This window comes from Bubalus bubalis, chromosome 5 (genome assembly GCF_019923935.1).
Source record: "Bubalus bubalis isolate 160015118507 breed Murrah chromosome 5, NDDB_SH_1, whole genome shotgun sequence".
NCBI lineage: Eukaryota > Metazoa > Chordata > Mammalia > Artiodactyla > Bovidae > Bubalus > Bubalus bubalis.
In genome coordinates, this window is record NC_059161.1 from 132310464 (window position 1) to 132334927 (window position 24464).

The window sequence follows — 24464 nt, forward strand, 5'->3', positions numbered from 1 at the left end:
CTGCAGTGATTTTGGAGCCCAAGAAAATAAAGTCTCTCACTGTTTTCATTTTTTACCCATCTATTTGCCATGAAGTGATAGAACTGGATCCACGATCTTAGTTTTTTGAATGTTGAGTTTTAAGCTAGCCTTTTCACTCTCCCCTTTCACTTTCATCAAGATGCTCTTTAGTTCTTCTTTGCTTTCTGCCATAAGGGTGGTGTCATCTGCACATCTGAGGTTACTGATATTTCTCCCGACAATCTTGATTCCAGCTTGTGCTTCATCCAGCCCGGCATTTCACATGACGTACTCTGCATAGAAGTTAGATAAGCAGGGTGGCAGTATGCAGCCTTGATGTACTCCTTTCCTGATTTGGAGCCAGTTCGTTGTTCCATGTCCGTTTCTAACTGTTGCTTCTTGACCTGCATACAGATTTCTCAGGAGGCAAGTCAGGTGGTCTTGAAGAATTTTCCAGTTGTGATCCACACAGTCAAAGGTTTTAGTGTAGTCAGTGAAGCAGAAATAGATGTTCTTCTGGAACTCTCTTGCTTTTTCCATGATCCAGTGGATGTTGGCAGTTTGGTCTCTGGTTCCTCTGCCTTTTCTAAATCCAGCTTGCACATCTGGAAGCTGTCAGTTCATGTACTATTGAAGCCTGGCTTGGAGAATTTTGAGCATTATTTTGCTAGCGTGTGAGATGAGTGCAACTGTGCAGTAGTTTGAGCATTTTTTGGCATTGCCATTCTTTGGGATTGGAATGAAAACTGACCTTTCCCAGTCTTACCCACACAGATTTACATATTTGTCACACAGATATGAGGGAAGTCCTCATTTCCCACACAGAGGGAAGTCCAGGCGCCACACTCGCACACACAGCCCTTTCTGCCCGGAGCCTGTGGCTTCCTGTCAAATTCCTCTTTCCACGAGACATGGCGAGCTTTCCCTACTCTGCCCTGTGTCTCTTTTCCACAAATGAGCAGACACATGTCATCTTCCTTCTTAAACGAAAGGAACTGGGAGGGGTGAAGAAAGGGCCGGCCTTCGGGCGGCAGTGACGCCAGATGGAAGCCACCATGGGCTCGGGAGTAAAAGTCCCTCACAATTTCCGACCGTTGGCAGAACTCGAAGAAGGCCAGAAAGGAGTAGGAGATGGCACAGTTAGCTGGGGTCTAGAAGATGACGAAGACATGACACCTACAAGATGTACAGGGATGGTAATTGGGCCTCCAAGAGCAACTTATGAAAACTGAATATACAGCCTTAAAATAGAATGTGGACCTAAATACCCAGAAGCACCCCCCTTTGTAAGATTTGTAACAAAAATTGATATGCATGGAGCTAATAGTTCTAATGGAGTGGTGGACCCAAGAGCCATACCCGTGCTGGCAAAATGGCAGAATTCGTATAGCATCAAAGTTGTTCTGCGAGAGCTTCGGTGCCTCATGATGTCTAAAGAAAATATGAAACTCCCTCAGCCGCCTGAAGGACAGTGTTACAGCTCAATCCAAAAGAAAAACCACAGGCCTCCCCTGCCCCCATCCGATTTAAGCAGTCTTCATTTTCCACGTAGTAAATTTTCTAGATTTGTCTTGTAGACCTCAAAGTACTGGAAAGAAAGCTCCCATTCAAAGGCAGTTTATCTTAAGATACTGTAAATGATACTAATTTTTGCCCATTTGAAATATATAAGTTGTGCTATAAAAAAAAGAAAGAAAGGAACTACTATAGGTGACTCTCTGTGTTCTTCTCTTGACATAGTGCCTGGAAATTACACCACCCACTTAGAGTGACCTTCCTCCTTTTCTTCAGGGCCTGCTCGCCGCTCTCAGAAGTGTGGACGTTTAGGTTGTTCCTGACGTTTTGTGGTTACAAACAAGTCTGCAGTGAATCCTCTTTGCATATCTGTCTCCCGTTGTTTGAACTGCATCTTCAGGGTACGTGTGTGTGCTCAGTCGTGTCCAGCTCTTTGGGACCCCATAGACTGTAGCCCTCCAGGCTCCTCTGTCCATGGAATTTCCCAGGCAAGAATACAGGCATGGGTTGCCATTCCCTTCTCCAGGGGATCTTCCAGACCCAGGGATCAAACCCATGTCTCTTGCATCTCCTGCATTAGCAGGCAGATTCTCTACCACTGCACCACCTGTAAAGCCACCTTCAGGGTAGGTTCCTAAAAACAGAGCTGTTGGTCAAAGGAGAGTGCATACACATTTTTGTCTGACCCAATTCCACTTCAGGATTTACCATTTGGGGTTCCCCAGGACTGTATGAGGATGCTGGTTTCTTTGGAGTTTCAACAACAGAGCCAGTCATAAAGTGAAAGTTGCTCAGTCATGTCTGACTTTTGAAACCCCATGGACTATACAGTCCATGGAATTCTCCAGGCCAGAATACTGGAGGGGGTAGCCGTTCCCTTCTCCAGGGGATTTTCCCAACCCAGGGATCAAACACAGGTCTCCCAAATTGCAGGCGGACCTTTACCAGCTGAGCCACAAGGGAAGCCCAAGAATACTGAAGTGGATAGCCTATCCCTTCTCCAGCAGATCTTCCCGATCCAGGAATTGAACCAGGGTCTCCAAAATTGCAGGCGGATTCTCTACCAACTGAGCTATCATAATTTTAAATTTTTTGCCACTTTGAGAGGTAAGAAGTGAGACCTTGGTCTTATATTAATTGCATTTCTCTATTAATGAGTGATTTCAATGTTTTTTCATATGCTTAGGATTTTTTAGTATAAACTGTCTGCTCGTGTATTTTCTCCATCTGCCGCTCATCTTTCAGACTTCTTGGCACATCAGTGTTACAAGCACCTTTCCTGAGTGTATGTTCTGAATATTCGCTCCTAATTTGTCGAGTACTTGTACTGTGTACACCGAGTGTTTGTCATGCAACTTTGAAAACTGTTTATGTGGGCAAATTCATTCACCTTTTGTCTGGATTCTAAATCTTAGTTATGTAAAAGACAAAATTCAACTGAGTAAATCTGAAGCTCTAACCACTTTACAAAATCATGTATGGATGTGAGAGTTGGACTATAAAGAAAGCTGAGCACCTAAGAATTGATGCTTTTGAACTGTGGTGTTAGAGAAGACTCTTGAGAGTCCCTTGGACTGCAAGGAGATCCAACCAGTCCATCCTAAAGGAAATCAGTCCTGAATATTCATTGGAAGGACTGATGCTGAAGCTGAAGCTCCAATCCTTTGGCCACCTGATGCAAAGAGCTGACTCATTTGAAAAGACCCTGATGCTGGGAAAGATTGAAGGCAGGAGGAGAAGGGGATGACAGAGGATAAGATGGTTGGATGGCATTACTGACTCGATGGACATGAATTTGAATAAACTCCTGGAGTTGGTGATGGACAGGGAGGCCTGGAGTGCTGCAGTCCGTGGGTTGCAAAGAGTCGGACACAACTGAGCGACTGAACTGAACCGAACCACTTTATTTGGTAATTAATGAATTGGCAGCGTCTCATCCAGCAAGCACCAGGGTGCTCAGAGGAGTAGCACAAAGTGGGAGGTTTTATAGGAAGGAAGATGGGGCAAGGAGATCACTAGCTGAAGAAAGCAAGGCTACTGGGGCGGGATGGCTCCTCTTGGGGGCGGGGGGAGGGGAGAGGAACAGCCAGATGTCCCTCATCTTCCAGGGATGGAGGGCACCCACAGGACACATCACCTCCTTGGTGCTGACCAGGAAATCCTAGGACATTCTGGGGAAGGCTGAAATGCAATCAAGTAGGAGGCGAGGTTTGCTATCGTGGACTTTGGCACAAGTGACGCCACTTTGGGCCTCTGCTTTTTTCTTTACCAGCTATCCCGGAGGTCAAGAGGGAGTCACTGTGTTCCTTTGGTGTTTTGTGTGTTTCAGATTCCAGTTCATCGGCGCCCCATGCAAGAGCACCCTCTGTGCTGGGTGCTCCTGTTCCACCCCAAGGTCTGTCTGCTGCCCCAGCACCAGCAGATTTGATTGTGGGGCGTTGATTATGTTGACCACATTTTTCATTGTTCTGGGTCCATCTGGTGTGATGACTCAGTCAAATGCTATGTCAGCCAAAGGGTTGTTTTTCTTTTTAAAGTCTCCTCTTCCTGCTCTGGGGGAGCTGCTCCCATTTCCTGGGAATCCTGGGGTGGGGGTGGGGGAGGGCATGCGAATGACTGTCCTCCAGCCCCGCTGCCAGGCAGGGCCTCCTCCTTAGCAAAGCCTGAGGGCAAGGCAAGGGAGAGCCTCCTGGTGTCCAGCTGGGAGCCGAGCAGGAGGAGGAGGAAGGAAGGAAGGAAGAGCCTGTGCCGCCGCCACCGAACTGACCACTGACCAGAGGGTCCCCGCCTTCCTCTCCTTTCTCCCTCGAACACCCCCTAGTCTCTGCTCCTGGAGAGTCCTGGGTTTTTCCTGGAAAATCTCTGGGAAGAGAGAGCTTTGTTCCAGATTGTGCCATTGTGGAGCTGGTGATGTGAAAATCATACTCATCCTAGTAACCCTTGGGCCTTTTTAAAAGAGAGAGACTCCAGGTATTGACGAGTCAGCCCCAGGCAGGGAGAGGAAGGCGGGATGGAAAGTGGTCAGGGGACACCCCAGCCTTTCCCCCTGCGAACTCCAGGCTTCGGAGGGGCAGAGCCATGGAAAATCCCCAACAAGTATTTTCTTCTTCAAACTGAAGGGGAGCAGGTTTTGCCACCACAAAATACTGATGCTGAAAACTGGGCCTCTGTATGCTGGTGCTGAATTGAATCTCAGAAAGAGTTTTTGGTGAAGTAGAAAAGAATAGCTTTATTGCTTAACAGGCAAAGGGGGACACAGCAGGGCTGTGCCCTCAAGACCATGTGTCCTGACCCTGAGGCAGTTTTGTAGCAGCGGATCAAGCGACTTAGCAGCAGCAGCAGCAATGGCATCTGAGGAGAGCCTCATGCCAGGGAATAGTTGTAGCAGGTCAGTTCTGCCAGAACCTCTAGCTCCCAGTCTTTGGGCTAAGTCATAATACCCCAGAGCAGTTTCCAGATCCTGGTTTTCTCCATCAGTTCTGCAACTGAAGGCTACTCCACATCTCGAGTTGTCCAGCTCCCCTACAGACACCCCTGCCAGGGAGTCACTTTTGAAACGGGGAAGGTCACTTGGGAAATGTTAGTCAAGAGAGAAAAGAAGGGCTTGGGTGGGATTGCAGATGTTATCATGGGAGGAAATACAGACAGCTGTTGCTGATACCAAGTCATGAAGTTTTCCTCCCCTTTTACCCAAAAGGTTAGGCCATGACCAGACGGGGTATGTTAAGTGGTAGCATGTAGTGGGCTGGAAGCGTTGGCCGTTGCTACCCTGGGATATGTTGGACATGTCCTCAACTTCTGCTGCTAATGGGGTAGTAAGGTTAAGTCGAGTAGTGTGTGGTTTGCAAGTGTACAACCCACTCCAGTATTCTTGCCTGGAGAATTCCATGGATAGAGGAGCTTGGCAGGCTATGGTCCAGGTTGTAAAGAGTTGGACACGACTGAAGATTCGGACATGGCTAAAGAATCTAATGCGACTGAAGAGTCTGACACAACTAAGTGACCAAGCACACGCCCCACTAAGGGAGAGGTTAATAGCTGGGCAGGGAGGCATGATCCGGAAGAGGAGGGGCTTCACAGGACGCATTCACTTCTCTGAGGGAGGCTGGATGGTGTTTCGCCTGAACAAGAGTCTGAGTCTCCAACAGGCTCACAGGAATAGCTGGCCTCTGGCTTTGGGGTCTCAGTCCCCGTCTCCCGCTCCTGTGGACTGTAGGGTTTTACTCTAGAATTGTGGGCCCTGGCAGAAAGGTGCCGCACCTCTACAGCAGTTGAGGTTACTGAAACAACCAGGATGACCTGGCCCATGTCTCTGGCAGCTGGTTTGGACTCCCTTTCTCTTGCCCGGTCTTCACTAATATTTGGTCCCCCAGCTCTACTTGGGGTTTTTTCAGTCTTCCTGCGGTTTAGGGAGGACTTGCTTTCCTTATCATTGGAATCCTTGCTGAAACCTTCCTAGATCAATTATAGTTTTAGGAGTGCATTGGTGTCCTCGTCAAAAAACAAATCAGAAGTTAAGAATGGACATCCATACATCATTTCATAAGGGTTTAATAATGATGGCCATTCGGGGCTGCACGTGCCCTCATGAGGGTTATGGGTAGCATTTGGAGCCATTTATTATGTGCTTCTTGACATGGACATCACCAGATGGTCAACACCGAAATCAGATTGATTATATTCTTTGCAGCCAAAGATGGAGAAGCTCTATACAGTCAGCAAAAACAAGACCAGGAGCTGACTGTGGCTCAGACCATGAACTCCTTATTGCCAAATTCAGACTTAAATTGAAGAAAGTAGGGAAAACCACTAGATCATTCAGGTATGACCTAAATCAAATCCCTTATGATTATACAGTGGAAGTGAGAAATAGATTTAAGGGCCTACATCTGATAGATAGAGTGCCTGATGAACTATGGAATGAGGTTCGTGACATTGTACAGGAGACAGGGATCAAGACCATCCCCATAGAAAAGAAATGCAAAAAAGCAAAATGGCTGTCTGGGGAGGCCTTACAAATAGCTGTGAAAAGAAGAGAAGTGAAAAGCAAAGGACAAAAGGCAAGATATAAGCATCTGAATGCAGAGTTCCAAAGAATAGCAAGAAGAGATAAGAAAGCCTTCCTCAGCGATCAATGCAAAGAAATAGAGGAAAACAACAGAATGGGAAAGACTAGAGATCTCTTCAAGAAAATTAGAGATACCAAGGGAATATTTCATGCAAAGATGGGCTCGATAAAGGACAGAAATGGTATGGACCTAACAGAAGCAGAAAATATAAAGAAGAGGTGGCAAGAATACACAGAAGAACTGTACAAAAAAGATCTTCACGACCTAGATAATCATCATGGTGTGATCACTCACCTAGAGCCAGACATCCTGGAAGGCGAAGTCAAGTGGGCCTTAGAAAGCATCACTACGAACAAAGCAAGTGGAGGTGATGAAATTCCAGTTGAGCTATTTCAAATCCTGAAAGATGATGCTGTGAAGGTGTTGCACTCAATATGCCAGCAAATTTGGAAAACTTAGCAGTAGCCACAGGACTGGAAAAGGTCAGTTTTCATTCCAATCCCAAAGAAAGGCAATGCCAAAGAATGCTCAAACTACTGCACAATTGCACTCATCTCACACGCTAGTAAAGTAATGCTCAAAATTCTCCAAGCCAGGCTTCAGCAATGTGTGAACCGTGAACTTCCTGATGTTAAAGCTGGTTTTAGAAAAGGCAGAGGAACCAGAGATCAAATTGCCAACATCTGCTGGATCATGGAAAAAGCAAGAGAGTTCCAGAAAAACATCTATTTCTGCTTTATTGACTATGCCAAAGCCTTTGACTGTGTGGATCACAATAAACTGTGGAAAATTCTTCAAGAGATGGGAATCCCAGACCACCTGATCTGCCTCTTGAGAAATCTGTATGCAGGTCAGGAAGCAACAGTTAAAACTGGACATGGAACAACAGAGTGGTTCCAAATAGGAAAGGGAGTACGTCAAGGCTGTATATTGTCACCCTGCTTATTTAACTTCTATGCAGAGTACGTCATGAAAAACGCTGGAGTGGAAGAAGCACAAGCTGGAATCAAGATTGCCGGGAGAAATATCAATAACCTCAGATATGCAGATGATACCACCCTTATGGCAGAAAGTGAAGAGGAACTAAAAAGCCTCTTGATGAAAGTGAAAGAGGAGAGTGAAAAAGTTGGCTTAAAGCTCAACATTCAGAAAATGAAGATCATGGCATCTGGTCCCATCACTTCATGGGAAATAGATGGGGGAACAGTAGAAACAGTGGCAGACTTTATTTTTCTGGGCTCCAAAATCACTGCAGATGGTGACTGCAGCCATGAAATTAAAAGACGCTTACTCCTTGGAAGGAAAGTTATGACCAACCTAGATAGCATATTCAAAAGCAGAGACATTACTTTGCCAACAAAGGTTCGTCTAGTCAAGGCTATGGTCTTTCCTGTGGTCACGTATGGATGTGAGAGTTGGACTGTGAAGAAGGCTGAGCGCCGAAGAATTGATGCTTTTGAACTGTGGTGTTGGAGAAGACTCTTGAGAGTCCCTTGACTGCAAGGAGATCCAACCAGTCCATTCTGAAGGAGATCAGCCCTGGGATTTCTTTGGAGGGAGTGATGCTAAAGCTGAAACTCCAGTACTTTGGCCACCTCATGCGAAGAGTTGACTCATTGGAAAAGACTCTGATGCTGAGAGGGATTGGGGGCAGGAGAAGGGGAAGACAGAGGATGAGATGGCTGGATGTCATCACCGACTTGATGGGTGTGAGTTTGAGTGAACTCTGGGACTTGGCGATGGACAGGGAGGCCTGAAGTGCTGCGATTCATGGGGTCGCAAAGAGTCGGACAGGACTGAGTGACTGAACTGAACTGAACTTGTATCTTATCTGGAGCTATCTTTAAACCTCAGCTTTCCAAGGCCTCAATCAATTCAGATAAAATTTGTTGCAACAAGGCTCTGTCCTTATGAGCTGCCAAAATATCATCCATATAATGTATCAAATATAGATCTTTATACTTTCCTCTAACATTTTGCACAGCTTGGTCTACAAATTTCTGACACAAGGTAGGGCTATTTTTCATTCCCTGAGGCAAAACTTTCCATTGAAACCTTCTATAGGGCTGTTTAAAATTAGCTGAAGGGAGACTGAAGGCAAAGAGCTTACAGTCTTGGAGGGCCAGGGGAATGGTGACGAAAGAATCCTGTAGATCTATAACTATCACATTATACTGAAAAGGCACAGCCACTGACAGGTTGCTCCAAAGAGATGAAGTGAGGGGCAGAATTTATAGGAGTTTGAGCAGTAAAACCAGGTAGTTGGAACATCAAAAGATTCTGTTAATTAAACAACACTCAATGTCTCAATTTAGAGAAGTTAGCCCTTTTCTTCGTATGGGAACATGCAAGACTCTGGGCCCTGTGAAATCACTCCCCTGACGCGCCTCCCAGCTGTCGGGGCAGCAGCCTGCTTTTCCACCCTGAGGGGCTACAGGGTGAGGCCTTCAGGTCCGCAGCGACCTTTGCTTCCCGATGGGGCAGATGACACTTTTCATCCACACAGCTTAAAATAATCAATGTGCCAAAGAGGCACATTTGGGGTCTCACCAGAGTCAGGCCCTGTCTGAGCAGCACCTGCTCCCTATTTAGGGGTTGGATGGGGCTGGGACCCTTCCCCAGCCTGGGGGTCTCAGGCCCAAGCCTGCTGCAGTGCCCACTGTCCCCACTTGGAGCCCCTGCCAGGCCCCACTCAGTCTCACCCCCAGGCCCAGAGGAGCCCCGCCCCCACTGCCAGCCCCCCAGCCACACAGGCCTCCCCTCTGAGGGGCACTGGCCCCCCAGTCCTGAGTCCCCGCTCCAGGCGGGGTTTAGGTCCTTCCCGGTTGCAGGTCAGCACCCAGCAGCCTGTGTGGCCTGCCTTGAGGAGCCTCCCGCAGTCCCCCAAGGGCTGGAGGAGTGAGACCTGGCCAGCTGTGCGGAGGCAGGACGCCTGCTGGGCGTCTGGCAGCCGCTGGGAGCCCTGGGCCTGCGTGTCTATGCAGCCTGGCCTTCCTGCCTCCCCCGTCCCCCCTCATTTCTCATGGGACCTGGGGTGGCTCCAGGGGGAGCGGGTGTGCCGGCAGGACGGCTCTGGGCTTGGGGCTGTGCCCCCTCCTCAGGGACAGGGCGGGTCGGCTCTGTGGCCAGGCCTCTGCTCTCTTCAGACCGCAGGGCCACGTGCTCTCCTGTCTCTGTCCTCACCTGTGTGTGAGGCTGTGGGAGGTGATGGCCAGGCCTGGAGCCTCCTATTAGGAGCAAGGCCATCCCACTGGTTGGGTCCCGTTGGGGCAAGGCTCCCAGGGCAGCCTCCGGTGCCCCAGCGGCCCCCACACTGCCCCGAGGCCTGGCGCTCTGACCCAGGACCTCCTCATCTCCTATTTCCCCGGGACAGCTGTGCTCTGTGCCCTGGCTCCCCTGTTAAGCCCTCCTTGTGGAGGTATCTTGTGTGCTCTGCGCTCCTGCTGGCGGCACTGACCCAGCAGGCCATCCTTCAGCCGAGCTGATGTGCACGCCGGGCCATCAGAGGGCGGGGTCGGCATGGGCAGGATGACCCCCACAGGCCGGGTGGTTGTGCCTGCGCAGGCTTGCGTCCTCAGCCGCACGGGGTGAGGCTCCCCTGCGGCCTCGGGCCCCCAGCAGGCCCCCTGCTCCTGGCTGGTAGGGGCCGCAGCTCAGCCTCCGGCAGCTTCTCCCCAGGGGCGGGTCTGTAGACAGGATGACGGTGCCACTCATGCCTTTGGTTCCGTGCGCCGTCCTTTATCGGTTATATGGCTTATTTTTAATCACCTGAAAGTTGCAGAACAGAGCATTTTTGTTTTACCCTCAGAAAGCGCACAAGTGAGCTTCGCCAGCACGTTTTTGGTCTGATGTTACAGCGCCACAGTCCAGCTCCAGCAGCCGCTCTCCTCGCCCGCCTCAGGGTAAGGGAACCCCATTCCCTTTAGGTAAGTGAAAGTGAAGTCACTCAGTCGTGTCCGACTCTTAGCGACCCCGTGGACTGCAGCCCATGAGGCTCCTCCGTCCATGGGATTCTCCAGACAAGCGTACTGGAGTGGGGTGCCATTGCCTTCTCCGTCCCTTTAGGTGGTCCTCCCTAATCCCTTCAACTCATCACTTCCTTCAAACACCAGTCTGCTCTCTCAGCATGGGTTTTCCTCTTCGGGGTGTTTCATATAAATTATGTGCCTTTTGTTTCTGTGGTATTTCACTGAGCGTAGCGTTCTGAAGGCTCATCCACGCTGTAGGCTGCGTCAGAACTCCACTTCTTTATGGCTGGTTAATGTACTGTAAGAGGATACCATATTTTTTTTTCTTTCTTCATCAACCTATGGACATTGGACTATTTCCAGTTTTTGGCTGTTATTAATAATGCTTAGAAACATTTGTGGTCAAGGTTTTCTGTAACCACAGATTTCAGTTCTCTTTGGTCTGCATCTTGGAGTGGAAGCGCTGGGTCGTATAAAACCACGGCAGCTGTCCCCTTGGTGGTGGTTTATGGGCACGTCCTTGCCCGCCAGCGGTGCCGAGCGTGGCTTCTGCTCACCAGCCGTTCACGTGCCTTTGGAAAATGTCTGCTCGGGCCTTTGTCCACTAACTCCTTGGTCTGTGGGTCTTGCTGTTGTTGAATTGCAGTTCTTTCATATGCTGAATACTAGTCCCTCGTCAGATACATGAATTCCAAACTCTCTCCCATTTTTTAGATTGTCTTTTCACCTTCTTAAGTGTCCTTTGAGGCACAAACATTTTTAATTTGGCAAACTACAATTTATCTCTGTTTTCTTTAGTTGCTTGTAATGTAGTTAAGAAACTGTTGACTGATCCAAAGTCACACTGTCTTTCTTTCTAACCATTTGCAGTTCAGCTTTTATTCTAGGTCCTGCTGTTACCAACCCGGGCTCCTGGACTCTTTAATTGTAGAAATTGATACACGGCCAGACGAGGAATCGAGGCATGGCTTTACTGGGGCCCCTGCTTCAGAAGGAGGGAGCAAACACAAGCAACGGGGGCCCATGTTGGCCCCCAGATGGGCTGAACTGGTCCCTTCAGTGGGTGAGGGTGTGGACCGGTGGGTGGGCCAGCCTGTGGGGGGCTTTGACGGCCTGCCCCGTTGCTGGCTCTGTGTGCAGGGGTCGTGGGAGGGCACAGCTTTTGTGCGGGCAGTTGAGTTCCAGCCTTTTCGTCTTCATGTCCATTCCTGGCCCCAGGTGCCCATGCACGCAGTCTCTCTTAGTCCCTTCTAGTTCCTTTGTTGCTCTAGGAGAAGTTGGTCCAGGTATAAGCCCTGTATCAAGAGGCCCCAGGTCACGGCCTGTCTCACTGCGTCCATTCTGAGTTAATTTTGAATGAACTGTGACGCAAGGGTCCAGCTGCTTCCCTCTCCATGTGGACATCCACGTCCGCACCAGCCGTGAACAGTCCTGGCAGCCTGTTGCCTCCCTTGACCGTCTACGTCTGAGTTTATCATGGACTCGAGTTTCCGTCCCACAGTCCACGTGTGTATCTCACGCCAGGAACACAACGCCTCGACGACTGCAGCTTTGTAGTGAATTTTGAATCAGGAAGCAAGCATGAGCCCCTAACTCTGTTATTCTTTTTCAAGATTGTTTTGGCCTGACAATTCCATGTGGATTTTAGGATCAGCCTATCCATTTCTGGAAAAAATAAAATGAAAACGGTGGGAATCTTGATGCTGATTGTGCTGAAAGTGAAGGTCATTTGTGGACTGTTGCCTAAGAGCGCAGGTCTGTGAGCACAGGCGTCTTTCCGTTTATTTAGGCTTTTCTAATTCCTTTCAGCGGTGATCTGTAGTTTTCGGCATACAAGTCAAACACGTACTTGGGTAAATATTTTACTAAGTATTTCAAAAATACTATTACAAATGGAATTGTTTTCCTAATTATAATCATTACGTTAATCATTGCTAGTGATTTTTGGACGTTGATTTTGTCCCCTGCAACTTTGCTAATCTCTTTAATAGATTTTTGTGGTTCACAGGATTTTCTACACGACAGTCGCGTCATCTGTGTGTGGAGGTTCCCGAGGCGCTTCGCTTCTGAGCTGCATGTCCCCCCTGCACTTTCGGTCTCACTGCCTTTCTCAGAGCCCTCAGAATGATGCCGGATTTAAGCAACAGCTTCATCTTGTTTCCGATCTCAGGGGACGCTTTCAGTCTTTTTTATTATTACTGTTTTTAACTGGAGGACAATTGCTTTACCACGGTACGTAGGTTTCTGCTGTACAACTGCAGGAATCAGCCGTGAGCACGCGCGTACCTCCTCCCTCTTGCCCCCCATGCCCGCTCCAGGCCACCCCGGAGCCCAGGCTGAGCTCCCTGTGTCACGTGTGCAGCCTTCTCACTACCTGCTGTTTGCATACGGTAGTGATAGCCTGTGGGGAATGGCGTCAGATTCTTGATCTCCAAAGAAGATTTAGCTTCGGGACCAGGGGCCAGGCTTCATAACTCAAGAGCTTTTGTGTATCAGAGTTTTATTAAAGTATGGAAGTGAAAGAAAGTGAAGTCGCTCAGTCGTGTCCAACTCTTTGCAACCCCATGGACTGTAGCCTACCAGGCTCCTCTGTCCATGGAATTTTCCAGGCCAGAACACCGTAGTGGGTTGCCATTTCCTTCTCCAGGGGATCTTCCCGACCCAGGGATCAAACCCAGGTTTCCCGCATTGCTGGCAGACGCTTTACCATCTGAGCCACCAGGGAAGCCCTGAAAAGGGACAGAGAACCCTTCTGACATAGAATCAGAAGAGGGCGCAGAGTGCCCCCTGCAAGTCTTAGCAAGGCCTTGTATACTCTTATCAGACCCACTCTCACAACACGCATCCTAAATTAACAAGGTTAGAACTAACAATAGAAAGCTCTTACCAGACCCACTCCCACAGTATACAAGTTTCAAGATAACAAGATTAGTCAGAAGGTTCAGTTCAGTTCAGTTCATTTGCTCAGTCGTGACTCTTTGTGACCCCATGGACTGCAGCACACCAGGCTGTCCATCACCAACTCCTGGAGTTCACTCAAACTCATGTCCGTTGAGTCGGTGATGCCAGCTAACAATCTCATCCTCTGTCGTCCCCTTCTCCTCCTGCCTTCAATCTTTCCCAACATCAGGGTCTTTTCCAATGAGTCAGCTCTTTGTGTTAGGTGGCCAAAGTACTGGAGTTTCAGCTTCAGCATCAGTCCTTCCAATGAACACCTGGGACTGATCTCCTTTAGGATGGACTGGTTGGATCTCCTTGCAGTCCAAGGGACTCTCAAGAGTCTTCTCCAACACCACAGTTCAAAAGCATCAATTCTTCACCGCTCAGCTTTCTTTATAGTCCAATTCTCAAATCCATACATGATTACTGGAAAAACCATAGTCTTGACTAGACGGACCTTTGTTGGCAAAGTAATGTCTCTGCTTTTTAATACGCTGTCTAGGTTGGTCATAACTTTCCTTCCAAGGAGTAAGCATCTTTTAATTTCATGGCTGCAGTCACCATCTGCAGTGATTTTGGAGCCTCCCCAAAAATAAAATCTGTCACTGCTTCCAATTTTCCCCCTTCTATTTACTTGAAGTGATGGGATTGGGTGCCATGATCTTAGCTTTTTATTGTTGAGATTTAAGCCAGCTTTTTCACTCTCCTCTTTCACGGTCATCCAGAGGCTCCTCAGTTCCTCTTCACTTTCTGCCTTTAGAGTTGTATCACCTGCATATCTGAGGTTGTTGATATTTCTCCTGGCAATCTTGATTCCAGCTTGTGATTTATGCAGTCCGGCATTTTGCATGATGTACTCTGGATATGAGTTAATAAGCAGGGTGACAATATGCAGCCTTGTTGTACTCCTTTCCCAATTTTGAACCAGTCTGTTGTTTCATGTCCAGTTCTAACTGTTGGTCCCATTTGTTTGTTGGTTTTTGCTTTTATTTCCATTGCTCTAGGAGGTGGCTCAAGGAAAATCTTGCTGCGATTTATATCAGAGTGTTCTGTCTATGTTTTCTTCTAAGAGTTTTTATAGTTTCTGGCCTTATATTTAGGTCTTTCATCCATTTTGAGTTTATTTTTGTGTATGGTGCTGGGAACTGTTTTTTTCCCCCATTCAGTTTATTCAAATTATATATATAGTTCTTCTGTGAAACTGAGTCAACCAAAGAGAAAAGGAGAATCAAAGAAGACCTCATATATTAAATTCTTAAATAGATTCTTTGAATTAAAAAATAAGAGTCTACAGGAGAGGCACAGGTGGTGGGCCTTGTCCCTGCAGACAAAGCCACCAAGGCAGTCCTGCAAATCCATTTCTTAAAACAAGTTTTCAAGAGGAAAAATGCAAAATACCAAAGTTTCAAAAACCAGACTACTTTCACACTTTTGGTTCTCTACCCCAGACTGTCCTAAGATAGAATGTGAAGAGGTAAGTTTTCAATAATTCAGCTTTTGCAAACATATGCATATACCTTCCTCATGAGGAGTCCTGTTTTGGTGATTAATATAACAGCAAATAATATGCTTGGATTAAAGGTCCAGTTTCCACTCTAATGCAGTTTCTCCTGGCAACAAAGCCATTTGCAGAGATCTGGAAATCACGAGCTTCTTAGGTGGGAAGAGGTGCTGTTCTTGTCTACGTGAAAGTAGCCTTTCAGACTGACCGGTGTTTTGTAGTCCCTGTTTCAGGACCTGGTGTGTGTGGTTGATGACCGTGGGGTGGGGCTGGGGTCGTAGTAATTGGGTGGGTTTGCATAGAGGTCATAGCTGAGCTGGGCCAGCATGGGGGCCATCTAGCCCATGTCCCTCAACACGTCCCCAGGAATGTGGCCAGTCCACTTGGAGAGAGCTTCCAGGTTCACAGGCTTGAGGACCTGGTCTGTGGAGCTCGATCTTGGACTTGGGCTGCAGGGCTTGCAGATGAGGTGGTCCTGATATAGGATGCTGTTGCTGCAGAGGACGAGCTTGAGGGAGCGCAAAGGGTACAGCACCAGTTGCTCACAGGACATGGCAGGCACTTGTCCTCGTCCTCCTCCATGCTCGGGGCATACGTCGCCTCGATGGCCTGCTCCACTTGGCGAGGCAGTCGTGGTAGCTGCTAGGCTTGAAGCCAGCGCTGGTGACCTTGTGGGTGACCAGGGAACACACAGAGGCGGTCCTGCACCGCTAGCAGGAACTTGGAGTTGGGGAAGAGGCCAACAGGCTGATGTAGGACTTGAGGGGAAAGGAGTCTTCGTCGCAGAGGATGCAGGCTGGCTCCCGGTGCCAGGTGATCACCTCCAGGATGAAGGCCTGTGTGGCGGTGTCCAGCACCTTGCCTGTCACGCCTGCCTCATCTGGCTGTAGCTTCTCTCAGCCTCACTTGGCCCAGGCCTGGTACACAGCCAGCATGCGGGGGATGGTGTGGTCTCCTCTCCCCAGTGCATTGGCATGGGCATCCAGCATGGTGCCACGCTGGGGCACGCTGCCCACAAAGATGAGGGGCATGGCCTTGCCCCAGTGGAATTCCATGCAGTTCATGCCCACCATTCCCAAGTCCTCCTGCTCCAACTGCATGGCCCGCCAGAGGCCCCACGGACCCCAGCACCACCGGCACTCCAGCACCTGCTGCCCCAGCTGGACTGCCACCACCAGGACCACCCCAAGCCAGCTGCCGGCAGTGCCCTCTGCCATGACAGGCACATGCTGGGCCTGGGGAGGGGCCACCGATCAGCGACAGGTCACTGCAGCCCCACGCATGCAGAGACTTCCCTCTGGGGCCAGTAGGGAGGCCAGGAGGCGTTCTCATCTCATTTTTCACATGTAGCTGTCCAGGTTTCTCAGCACCATTTATTGAAGAGGCTGTCTTTTGTGATTGGATCATCACAAAAGCAGGAGAATTCCAGAAAAACATCTACTGCTTTATTAACTATGCCAAAGCCTTTGACGTTGTGGATCACAATAAACTGTGGAAAATTCTTCAAAAGATAGGAATACCAGACCACCTGACCTGCCTCCTGAGAAATCTGTATGCAGGTCAAGAAGCAACAGTTAGAACTGGACATGGAACAGTGGACTGGTTCCAAATTGGGGAAGGAGTATGTCAAGGCTGTATATTGTCACCCTGCTTATTTAACTTATATGCAGAGTACATCATGAGAAATGCCAGGCTGGCTGAAGGATAAGCTGGAATCAAAATTGCCAGGAGAAATATCAATAACCTCAGAAACGCAGATAACACCACCCTTATGACAGAAAGCAAAGAACTAAAGAGCCTCTTGGTGAAAGTGAAAGAGGAGAGTGAAAAAGTTGGCTTAAAGCCCAACATTCAGAAAACTAAGATCATGGCATCTGGTCCCATCACTTCATGGCAAATAGATGGGGAAACAATGAAAACAGTGAGAGACTTTATTTTTTGGGCTCCAAAATCACTGCAGATGGGGACTGCAGCCATGAAATTAAAAGATGCTTGCTCCTTGGAAGAAAAGCTATGTTCAACCAGGACAGCATATTAAAAAGCAAAGACCTTACTTGGCCAACAAAGGTCCATCTTGTCAAAACTATTGTTTTTCCAGTAGTCATGTATGGATGTGAGAGTTGGACCATAAAGCAAGCTGAGTGCTGAAGAACTGATGCTTTTGAACTGTGGTATTGGGAGAAGACTCTTGAGAGACCCTTGGACTGCAAGGAGATCCAACCAGTCCGTCCTAAGGGAAATCAGTCCTGAATATACATTGGAAGGACTGATGCTGAAGCTGAAACTACAATACTTTGTCCACCTGATGGAAAGAACTGACTCACTAGAAAAGACCTTGATGCTGGGAAAGATTGAAAGCAGGAGAAGGGGAAAACAGCAGATGAGATGGTTGGATGACATCACTGACTCGATGGACATGAGTTTGAGTAACCTCCGGGAGTTGATTATGGACAGGGAAGCCTGGCGTGCTGCAGTCCATGGGGTCGCAAAGAGTTGGACCTGACTGAGAACTGAACTGAACCGAAAACTGCCACCAGAGGGAAAAAGCTAACTGCATGATGAGCAGACTGTAGCAAGGACAGGAGCTGCTCCATGTGCACACTTCCAAAACTGCGCTCAAGAAAACAAGAGCAACCCGACCCTGGAGCTGAAGATTCACTTCACTCCGAATAAGATGATGCTCACCAGAGCCTGCACCACAATTTCAGGATGCTGGTCAGAGCTGACTGTGCTGCTCTGCACGTAGCCACCACCTGCAAACCCTCGACGCTTTCATTTAAAAGCTCTTGCCCTGATCGGCAACTCAGACGTGGTTTGGGGGACACCAGTCTGCCATCTCCCCAGGTTGCCAGGTTCCTGAATAAGCATCTTGCTTCTCCCACCAACAAAACTTGTCTGTCTGCCAAACATGGAGTAGTGAGCAGCTGACCTTGAGTTTGGCTCCAGCTCCAGCTGGTAACAGTCATGGTGTATATATAATATGTTGGATTCAGTTTGCTAGAACTTGATGAGGATTTTTACACCTATACTCATAAGGGATATTGGTCTTTGTTTTTCTTTGTAGTCTCTCTTTCTGACTTTGGTATCTGGGTGATTCTGGCCTCAGAGAATGAGTTAGGAAGTGCCCCTGCCTCTTCAGACTTTGGCAAGAGTCTGAAATAGATTACAGGCTGCTGTCTGCGAGGCTGCCACAGAGCTTAGACATGAGGGATGGAACCAGGGTAAGTTAAAATGCTGCACAGCCCTGTGCTGAAATTACACTATTTTTTCTTGATTAAGCACTCCTCTGATTTCTGCAAGACTTTCTCTACTTTCAGAGGCTGAAAATGTTGATTCTGATATTTTTTGCAAAATTTTTCCTGCTTTTGTGGAGAGATGGGCTTCGAGAATTTTCCACCCCACTATTTTTCTGTGTGGTTTTCCACAACTGGCACATGTTCCTGGTGATGGAGAGGCCAGCCCCGGATGTGGGCAGGGACTGGCTGCAGCTCTGGCACATGTGGCCTCATGTCCACCGTATGAGCTTCTCGGTGCCTCTGGTGTTAAAAATTGAGCAGATAAGTTTTGCATGTATCAGTGAAGATAGATGCCAGCTAAAAAGTACAAAAACAATCCCTGGTGGCTCAGAGGGTAAAGAATCTGCTTGCAGTGCAGGAGACCTGGGTTCGATCTCTGGGTCAGGAAGATCCCCTGGAGAAGGGAATGGCTACCTATTCCAGTTCTTGCCTGGGAAATTCCACGGGCAGCGGAGCCTTGAGGGCTACAGGCCATGGGGTCACAAAGAGCTGAACACGACTGAGTTACTTAGCGCACAAAGTGAAGGTAAAGACCCACAAAACAACAAAAGCAATGACAGATGACAGAATGGCAGCGTGGTGCCAACCGTGACTTCACGCAGGGCCCGGACCCAAGTCTAGCTCTCAGTGCAGCCACTGGGCAACGGGTGGCCCCCACTCCAGCAGTCACCTCCCTACCTCGAGGTGCGATAGACACAGAATCAGGTGGCGCTGGACTGTCCTTACGTGGGGTCAGCGGCTTCTGGGTAAGAGCCACGCCATGGGGCTGGCTGGAGGGACTCTGGAATTGGCCCAGCAGGGAGGAAAACCTAAACCAGCACCCCATCGTGGGAGAGGACCAGACACTGACCACCTCAGGGCCCAGTGGGTGCAGGGCGGCCTCCCCCACCACACTTGCCTTTCGCTCCCGCGTCTGCCCAAGACCCAGATGGGTCAAACAGGCAGGTGTCCATTAGGTGGGTAACATGGTGTATAGTTTCTAGGGTACTTTTATTGCCCAAGAAAAACTTACAAAACTAATGAATATTGGAATTCAATAAATATGAACTACACAGCATACTCTGTAGGTCAAGAATTGAAAGTGCAGGAAAAGCTTGCAGGCATAGAACGTCGCTGCCACCTCAGTAAACGAGGATTTGTGGACAAGCCCTTGGCCACCACAGCCGCCCTTCTGAGGGGACTCTGGAGGGGGAAGCGCAGGACCCTGGCCCCAGAGAGCTGAGGTGCAGCCAGAGGAATGATTCCAGTGAGCCCAGACACTTTCATCTTCCCGTTCATAGAACAGCTCTAAATCATTACTTAAGATGTCTGCTTTTTCTTTAAGTAACAGTAATCTTTTGATGTTCTGCCTACTTGGCTGTTGTTGCAAAACTCCTATATGTCCTGGCTCCTCCCTTATCTTCAGAGAGGCTTTCTCCCAGGCTTAAGGCCTCAGTTTCGTCTGCCAAATAAAACATAATTCTCAACATTTAGTTTGTGCCTTTTTTTCCAGTCAGCACCAGCAGAGACAGGTTTATTCAGGAATAGCAGAGGAAATGCAACTCAGGATATGCGAAGCATGGTGGAACACACGGAAACCCAGAGAACCTGGACAGAGGGAGAAGGGGGATATGGGAGGGGCGGGGATAACCAGAGTCCATTGGAGGAGCCAGGGTGCAAAGTAACGAGGTTTCCGGGGGCTGGGCCTCTTAGGTCTCTGGCTGGGCTGTTGGTGGGGCGGGGGGCGGCAGAGAGAAGCCTGCTTCCTCCTGCTGGGTGGGAAGGGGAGAGGCCTTCCTGTTGGAGGTGTAGAGGGACATGTCTTCCTGTTTGGGGTTACCACTGATGCACTGAAGGCAAGAGAGCTTAGCCTGCAGGCCTGTTCCAACTCCAACTTGGGCTCAGATTCCTTAATTGATTCCATGCCCCATTCCTTGCTTCAAAGCAATCCAACCCTGGATGGAAAAACAAGATCTTTAAGATAACTGAAGGGCAATCCATGTAAATCGGGCTATTTGTCAGCTTTGGGACACCCATAATTTGAGGTAGCCTTGGTTGATTGATGCTGACGCCTCTCTTCTGACCCGAGGGTCTGCAGAAGCCACAGCTCACGAGCACCCCTCAGTGCCCCTCACCAGGGGACATTTGGCAGCGGTGTCTGTGCTTGGGCAAGTCTTTGCTGGCAGCTGGAGGGTAAAGGGCAGTGTGCTCTTGCTGTATTTACATTCTGTTTTCTCTTCATGAGGGATCAGAGGCCTCTTGCTGGTCATCGAGCCTCCATAACACCTTAACCAGAAACTTCCAGGAGGCGCACATGGCTCCAGGTTTGCTGGAGAGTTTTTCCCCTGGCTCAGTGAAAACATAATGAGAAGCCTGTGCACAACCCGGTGAGAGCTGGGGGCTTTCACAAGGACATACTGGGTTGGCCGAAAGGTTGGTTCTGGTTTTCTTGTAACATTCTGTAATGATAGTATCCACTGGAGAGGAGCAAAATTTACTATCCCAAAATGTTTCTCTTTGGCATAAGGATTAATTTAGGCTGATTTTTAAAAAAGAAAATGAAACAGAAGATTTGGGAAGCTTTTATTGTCCGCTCCCCATAACAGCCTGAAATAATTTGGATAAAGGGTTTTTTGGAGATCAGAGTCCAGTCTGTGTCCCTGCCTGGCCCAGCAAACCTTTGCTTCCCAAACATTTGCTTTTCTGTTTCCAGGTCAGCTGCCCCCTTCAAGTCGTGAAGCCTACCCCAGCACCTTCCCTTGTCTTTAGTCGAAGATGGTGTTTAAGGTGAGGGTCTTGGCCATTTCGATGGTGATTCGGTTCTCCTGGGTCTCTCCCATGGATACATGTTGCTAAACTTTTGTGTGATTCTGTCCTAATTGTCTTATGACAACTTAATTCTTAGACCAGCCAAGAGAACCTAGGGGCGAACGGGGGTGCTTCCGCACACCAACAACAACTCCGGCCGACGAGAGTCCTTGCAGCTCAGCCACAGAAACCGCCAGCACCCTGCTCGCCGCGTCTCTCTGATGGACTTTGCTCATAGCTGCCCCTTCAACCGCTTCCTTTTTCTCTACAGAGTAACATCTTCCCCTTCGTTTCCCGAATGTGTTTACAGTTTTTGCTATGACTTTCTTGTCCTGAATTGCAGTTATCTGTTATTCCTGTGTGTAAACCTATTTGCTGGTAAAATGACTGGCTCTTTTCAAGAAGTCTGAAGAGAGTGGAGGCCTGGCCACAGCACCAACCCACCCTGTCCCTAAGGAGGGGGCACAGCCATAAGCCCAGGAACAGTCCTGCCAGCACGCCCACTCCCTCTGGAGCCACCCCAGGTCCCATGAGAAATGAGGGGGGCACTGCGGGAGGCTCCTCGGGGCAGGCCACATGGGCTGCTTGGTGCTGACCTGCAACCAGGAAGGACCCAAACCCTGCCTGGAGCGGGGACTTAGAACTGGGGGGCCAGTGCCCTTCAGAGGGGAGGCCTGTGCAGCTCAGGGCTGGCGGTGGGGGCGGGGCTCCTCTGGGCCTGGGCGTGAGGCGGAGTGGGGCCTGGCAGGGGCCCCGAGTGGGGACAGTGGGCGCTGCAGCAGGCTTGGGCCTGAGACCCCCAGGCTGGGGAAGGGTCCCCAGACCACATCCCTAAATAGGGAAGGGGGTGTGGCTAACACAGGGCCTGACTCGGGTGTTAAGGGAAGTAGAATTCATAACCCCAAATAAGCCTCTTTGGTACATTGATTATTTTAACTGGTTATTTTTAATTCTGAGGCTGAGTAGAAGTCAGCCTATGAGAGACATTTAATGAACAAGGCAAACTTCCCTGTAAGGGTGCCCCTATTGTACCAGGGGGCTTCCATTGTAGCTCAGTTGGTAAAGAATCTGCCTGCAGTGCAGGAGACCCAGGTTCGATCCCTGGGTCGGGAAGATCCCCTGGAGGAGGACATGGCAACCCACTCCAGTATCCTTGCCTGGAAAATCTCATGGACAGAGGAGCCTGGTGGGCTGCAGTCCATGGTGGGGTCACAAAGAGTCGGACACGACTGAGCGACTAACTCTGCTGTACCAGGCCCAGGGGGCGACCGCATTTCCTGGAAACTTTCATGGGTGGAGGCGGCGAGGATTGACCTCTGCAGGAAACCACCCTTATTTCTGTGCTTTTCGGGGTAACCTCCCCAAGGAGGCCTCTCCTGCCCTCCGCGGCCTCTCATCTTGAGCTCAGATGGCATTTAGGTGCTGACTTCAGCATTTGGGGAAGTTGCTCAGCTTTTCTGGGTCCCTCCCATAGACAGGAGGTATACGGGTTGGTAAACTGTTATTTTTCTCCTGTTAAACTGTCTTTTTATTATGACAGAGGGGAGTCCCAGCCAAAAACCTGGGAGGGTGGAAGGAAACCTCCAGCCCCTTCCAGCCTCTGGGAAAGGAGCCTCCCTCCCACTTATCCCGGTGTAACCTGATACTCAGTGGTTCACCCCACCTCCTAAGCCCAGCCCATTTCCACTTACGAAACAAAACCGGCCCAGGAAAAGGAAACTTAGGAGAAATCGAAACTCCTGGGTAAAGGAGGGCCCCCCAAGTGTGTGCTGGCCTCTGGACCACAGTTGCTCCGTCCTCACCATGAACCGCACATCCCAGCTCTTATTCACTGGGGCCCACGGGGTGGTGCCCCCAGCCTATGAGGTGCTCAAGGAGGAACACGAGGTGGCCATGCTGGGGGCGCCCCAGAGCCAGGCGCCCGTGACGACCACGGTGATCAACATCCCCAGGGAGACCGCTGTGCCCGACCACATCGTGTGGTCCCTGTTCAACACCCTCTTCATGAACTGGTGCTGCCTGGGCTTCGTGGCATTCGCCTACTCTGTGAAGGTGGGTGGGCACCTGGGGCGTCTCCAAGAAAGTGTCTGGGAGCCTGGAGAGGTCCCTGCACAGACGACACGTGGGGTTGGGAGCCCCGTGTGTGTTGTTCTGCGTGTGTGTGTGTGTGTGTGTGTACACATGCAGGTCATGATGAGGCTGCAGCGGGTGCGTGGGGATGACCAGGGTCAGCCTTTTGTCCCCTGGTGGGTGAGGGGCCAGTGAGGCGGCCTGAGAGAAAGGATGGGAGAGCCCTGGGCCTCCTGGAGAGGCTGACTGTCTGCGGGAAAGCAGATGGAGACCCCAGGAGGGGAGGAGCGCTCACCGGCCACTGTCGCGCTCCGACTCCAGGGGACAGGCGGGCGTGGGTCCCCGCTGGGAAGAACGGGCAGTGGGGGACCAGGGGGGGAGGGCCTGAGCCACAGGCCTGGCTGTCACCTGGACCCTCACCACCTCTCCTCCTCCAGTCTAGGGACCGGAAGATGGTCGGCGACATCACTGGGGCCCAGAGCTACGCCTCCACCGCCAAGTGCCTGAACATCTGCTCCCTGGTCCTGGGCATCCTTCTGACTGTCGTCCTCATCATCGTCGTGTCCACCGGCTCCCTGATGATTGTTCAAGCAGTCTCAGAGCTCATGCAGAACTATGGAGGCCACTAGGCCCTTCCCACAGCCAGAGGCAGTCGCCTCTCTCCCTGCAGCCTATACAGGCACCTGCCACCGTGAAATAAAAGGAGGCGTTTGTATGTGAGGGTGCTGTGTTTTGACCTGGGGAGGGGGCCCTTGAGAGTTCCAGCCTGGACGTGAGCCCGAGCCCACCTCCTCCCACCCCGCACTGTCCCACATGCTCTGTGGCTCCAGGAGGGGCCTGGCCTGTCTGGGGCCTTGGGCTGGGGCTGCAGTTACTGGTCAGGGGGGTTGGGGTGCGGGTTCCTCAAGGGAAGGGCCATGTCGGGCGCAGAACACCCTTGGCTCTGTTGACAAAACAGAGAAGAAAACCCTCAGAAGCCTGCAAATAAAAAGATAGCTTGGCGCCTTAGGATTTGCAATTGGAGAAATGCAGATTCGGGTGGCAAGTCAACTGTGCTCCAGGAAAGTCCAGATGGTGGGGATTACAACACGGCGAGGACGGTCCAGAGCATTTAGGGTTAGGGTTAGTCGGGAGGTTCCAGAAAGGGGGTGGCGCCAGCAGGAGGCCAGGGCCACAGGCAGCCGCTGAGTGACTGGTGGCTAAACAGAGGTTTTCAGGGAGCAAAGAGCAGGAGTTCCGGGGGTTCCGAGGGCGGCCCGGCCAGGACGCTGGTCAGTGCCGGCTCTCCTGGCGCCCAGCTCCCTCTCACACCCTGCGA

At 50.1% G+C, this 24464-nt stretch overlaps 1 protein-coding gene, 1 long non-coding RNA gene and 2 pseudogenes across 2 annotated transcripts; 3 read left to right on the forward strand and 1 right to left on the reverse strand.

Annotated features, from left to right (window-relative positions):
- The first annotated feature begins 1043 nt into the window (after positions 1-1043).
- Positions 1044-1665, forward strand: LOC102412103 (annotated as a pseudogene).
- Positions 1666-2576: 911 nt separating this feature from the next.
- Positions 2577-13074, forward strand: LOC123333837. Its single transcript, XR_006551484.2, has 3 exons — positions 2577-2622; positions 10393-10510; positions 12561-13074. It is a non-coding gene; the product is annotated as an uncharacterized LOC123333837 (long non-coding RNA).
- A 2061-nt stretch (positions 13075-15135) lies between these two features.
- On the reverse strand, positions 15136-16221 carry LOC123465830 (annotated as a pseudogene).
- Positions 16222-22782: 6561 nt separating this feature from the next.
- LOC123465833 (interferon-induced transmembrane protein 3-like) lies at positions 22783-23861 on the forward strand. The gene is made up of 2 exons (XM_045165884.1): positions 22783-23128; positions 23584-23861. Exons 1-2 carry the CDS (start codon positions 22880-22882, stop codon positions 23773-23775), a joined length of 441 nt encoding a protein of 146 aa, XP_045021819.1. The 5' UTR covers positions 22783-22879; the 3' UTR covers positions 23776-23861.
- Positions 23862-24464: the final 603 nt, after the last annotated feature.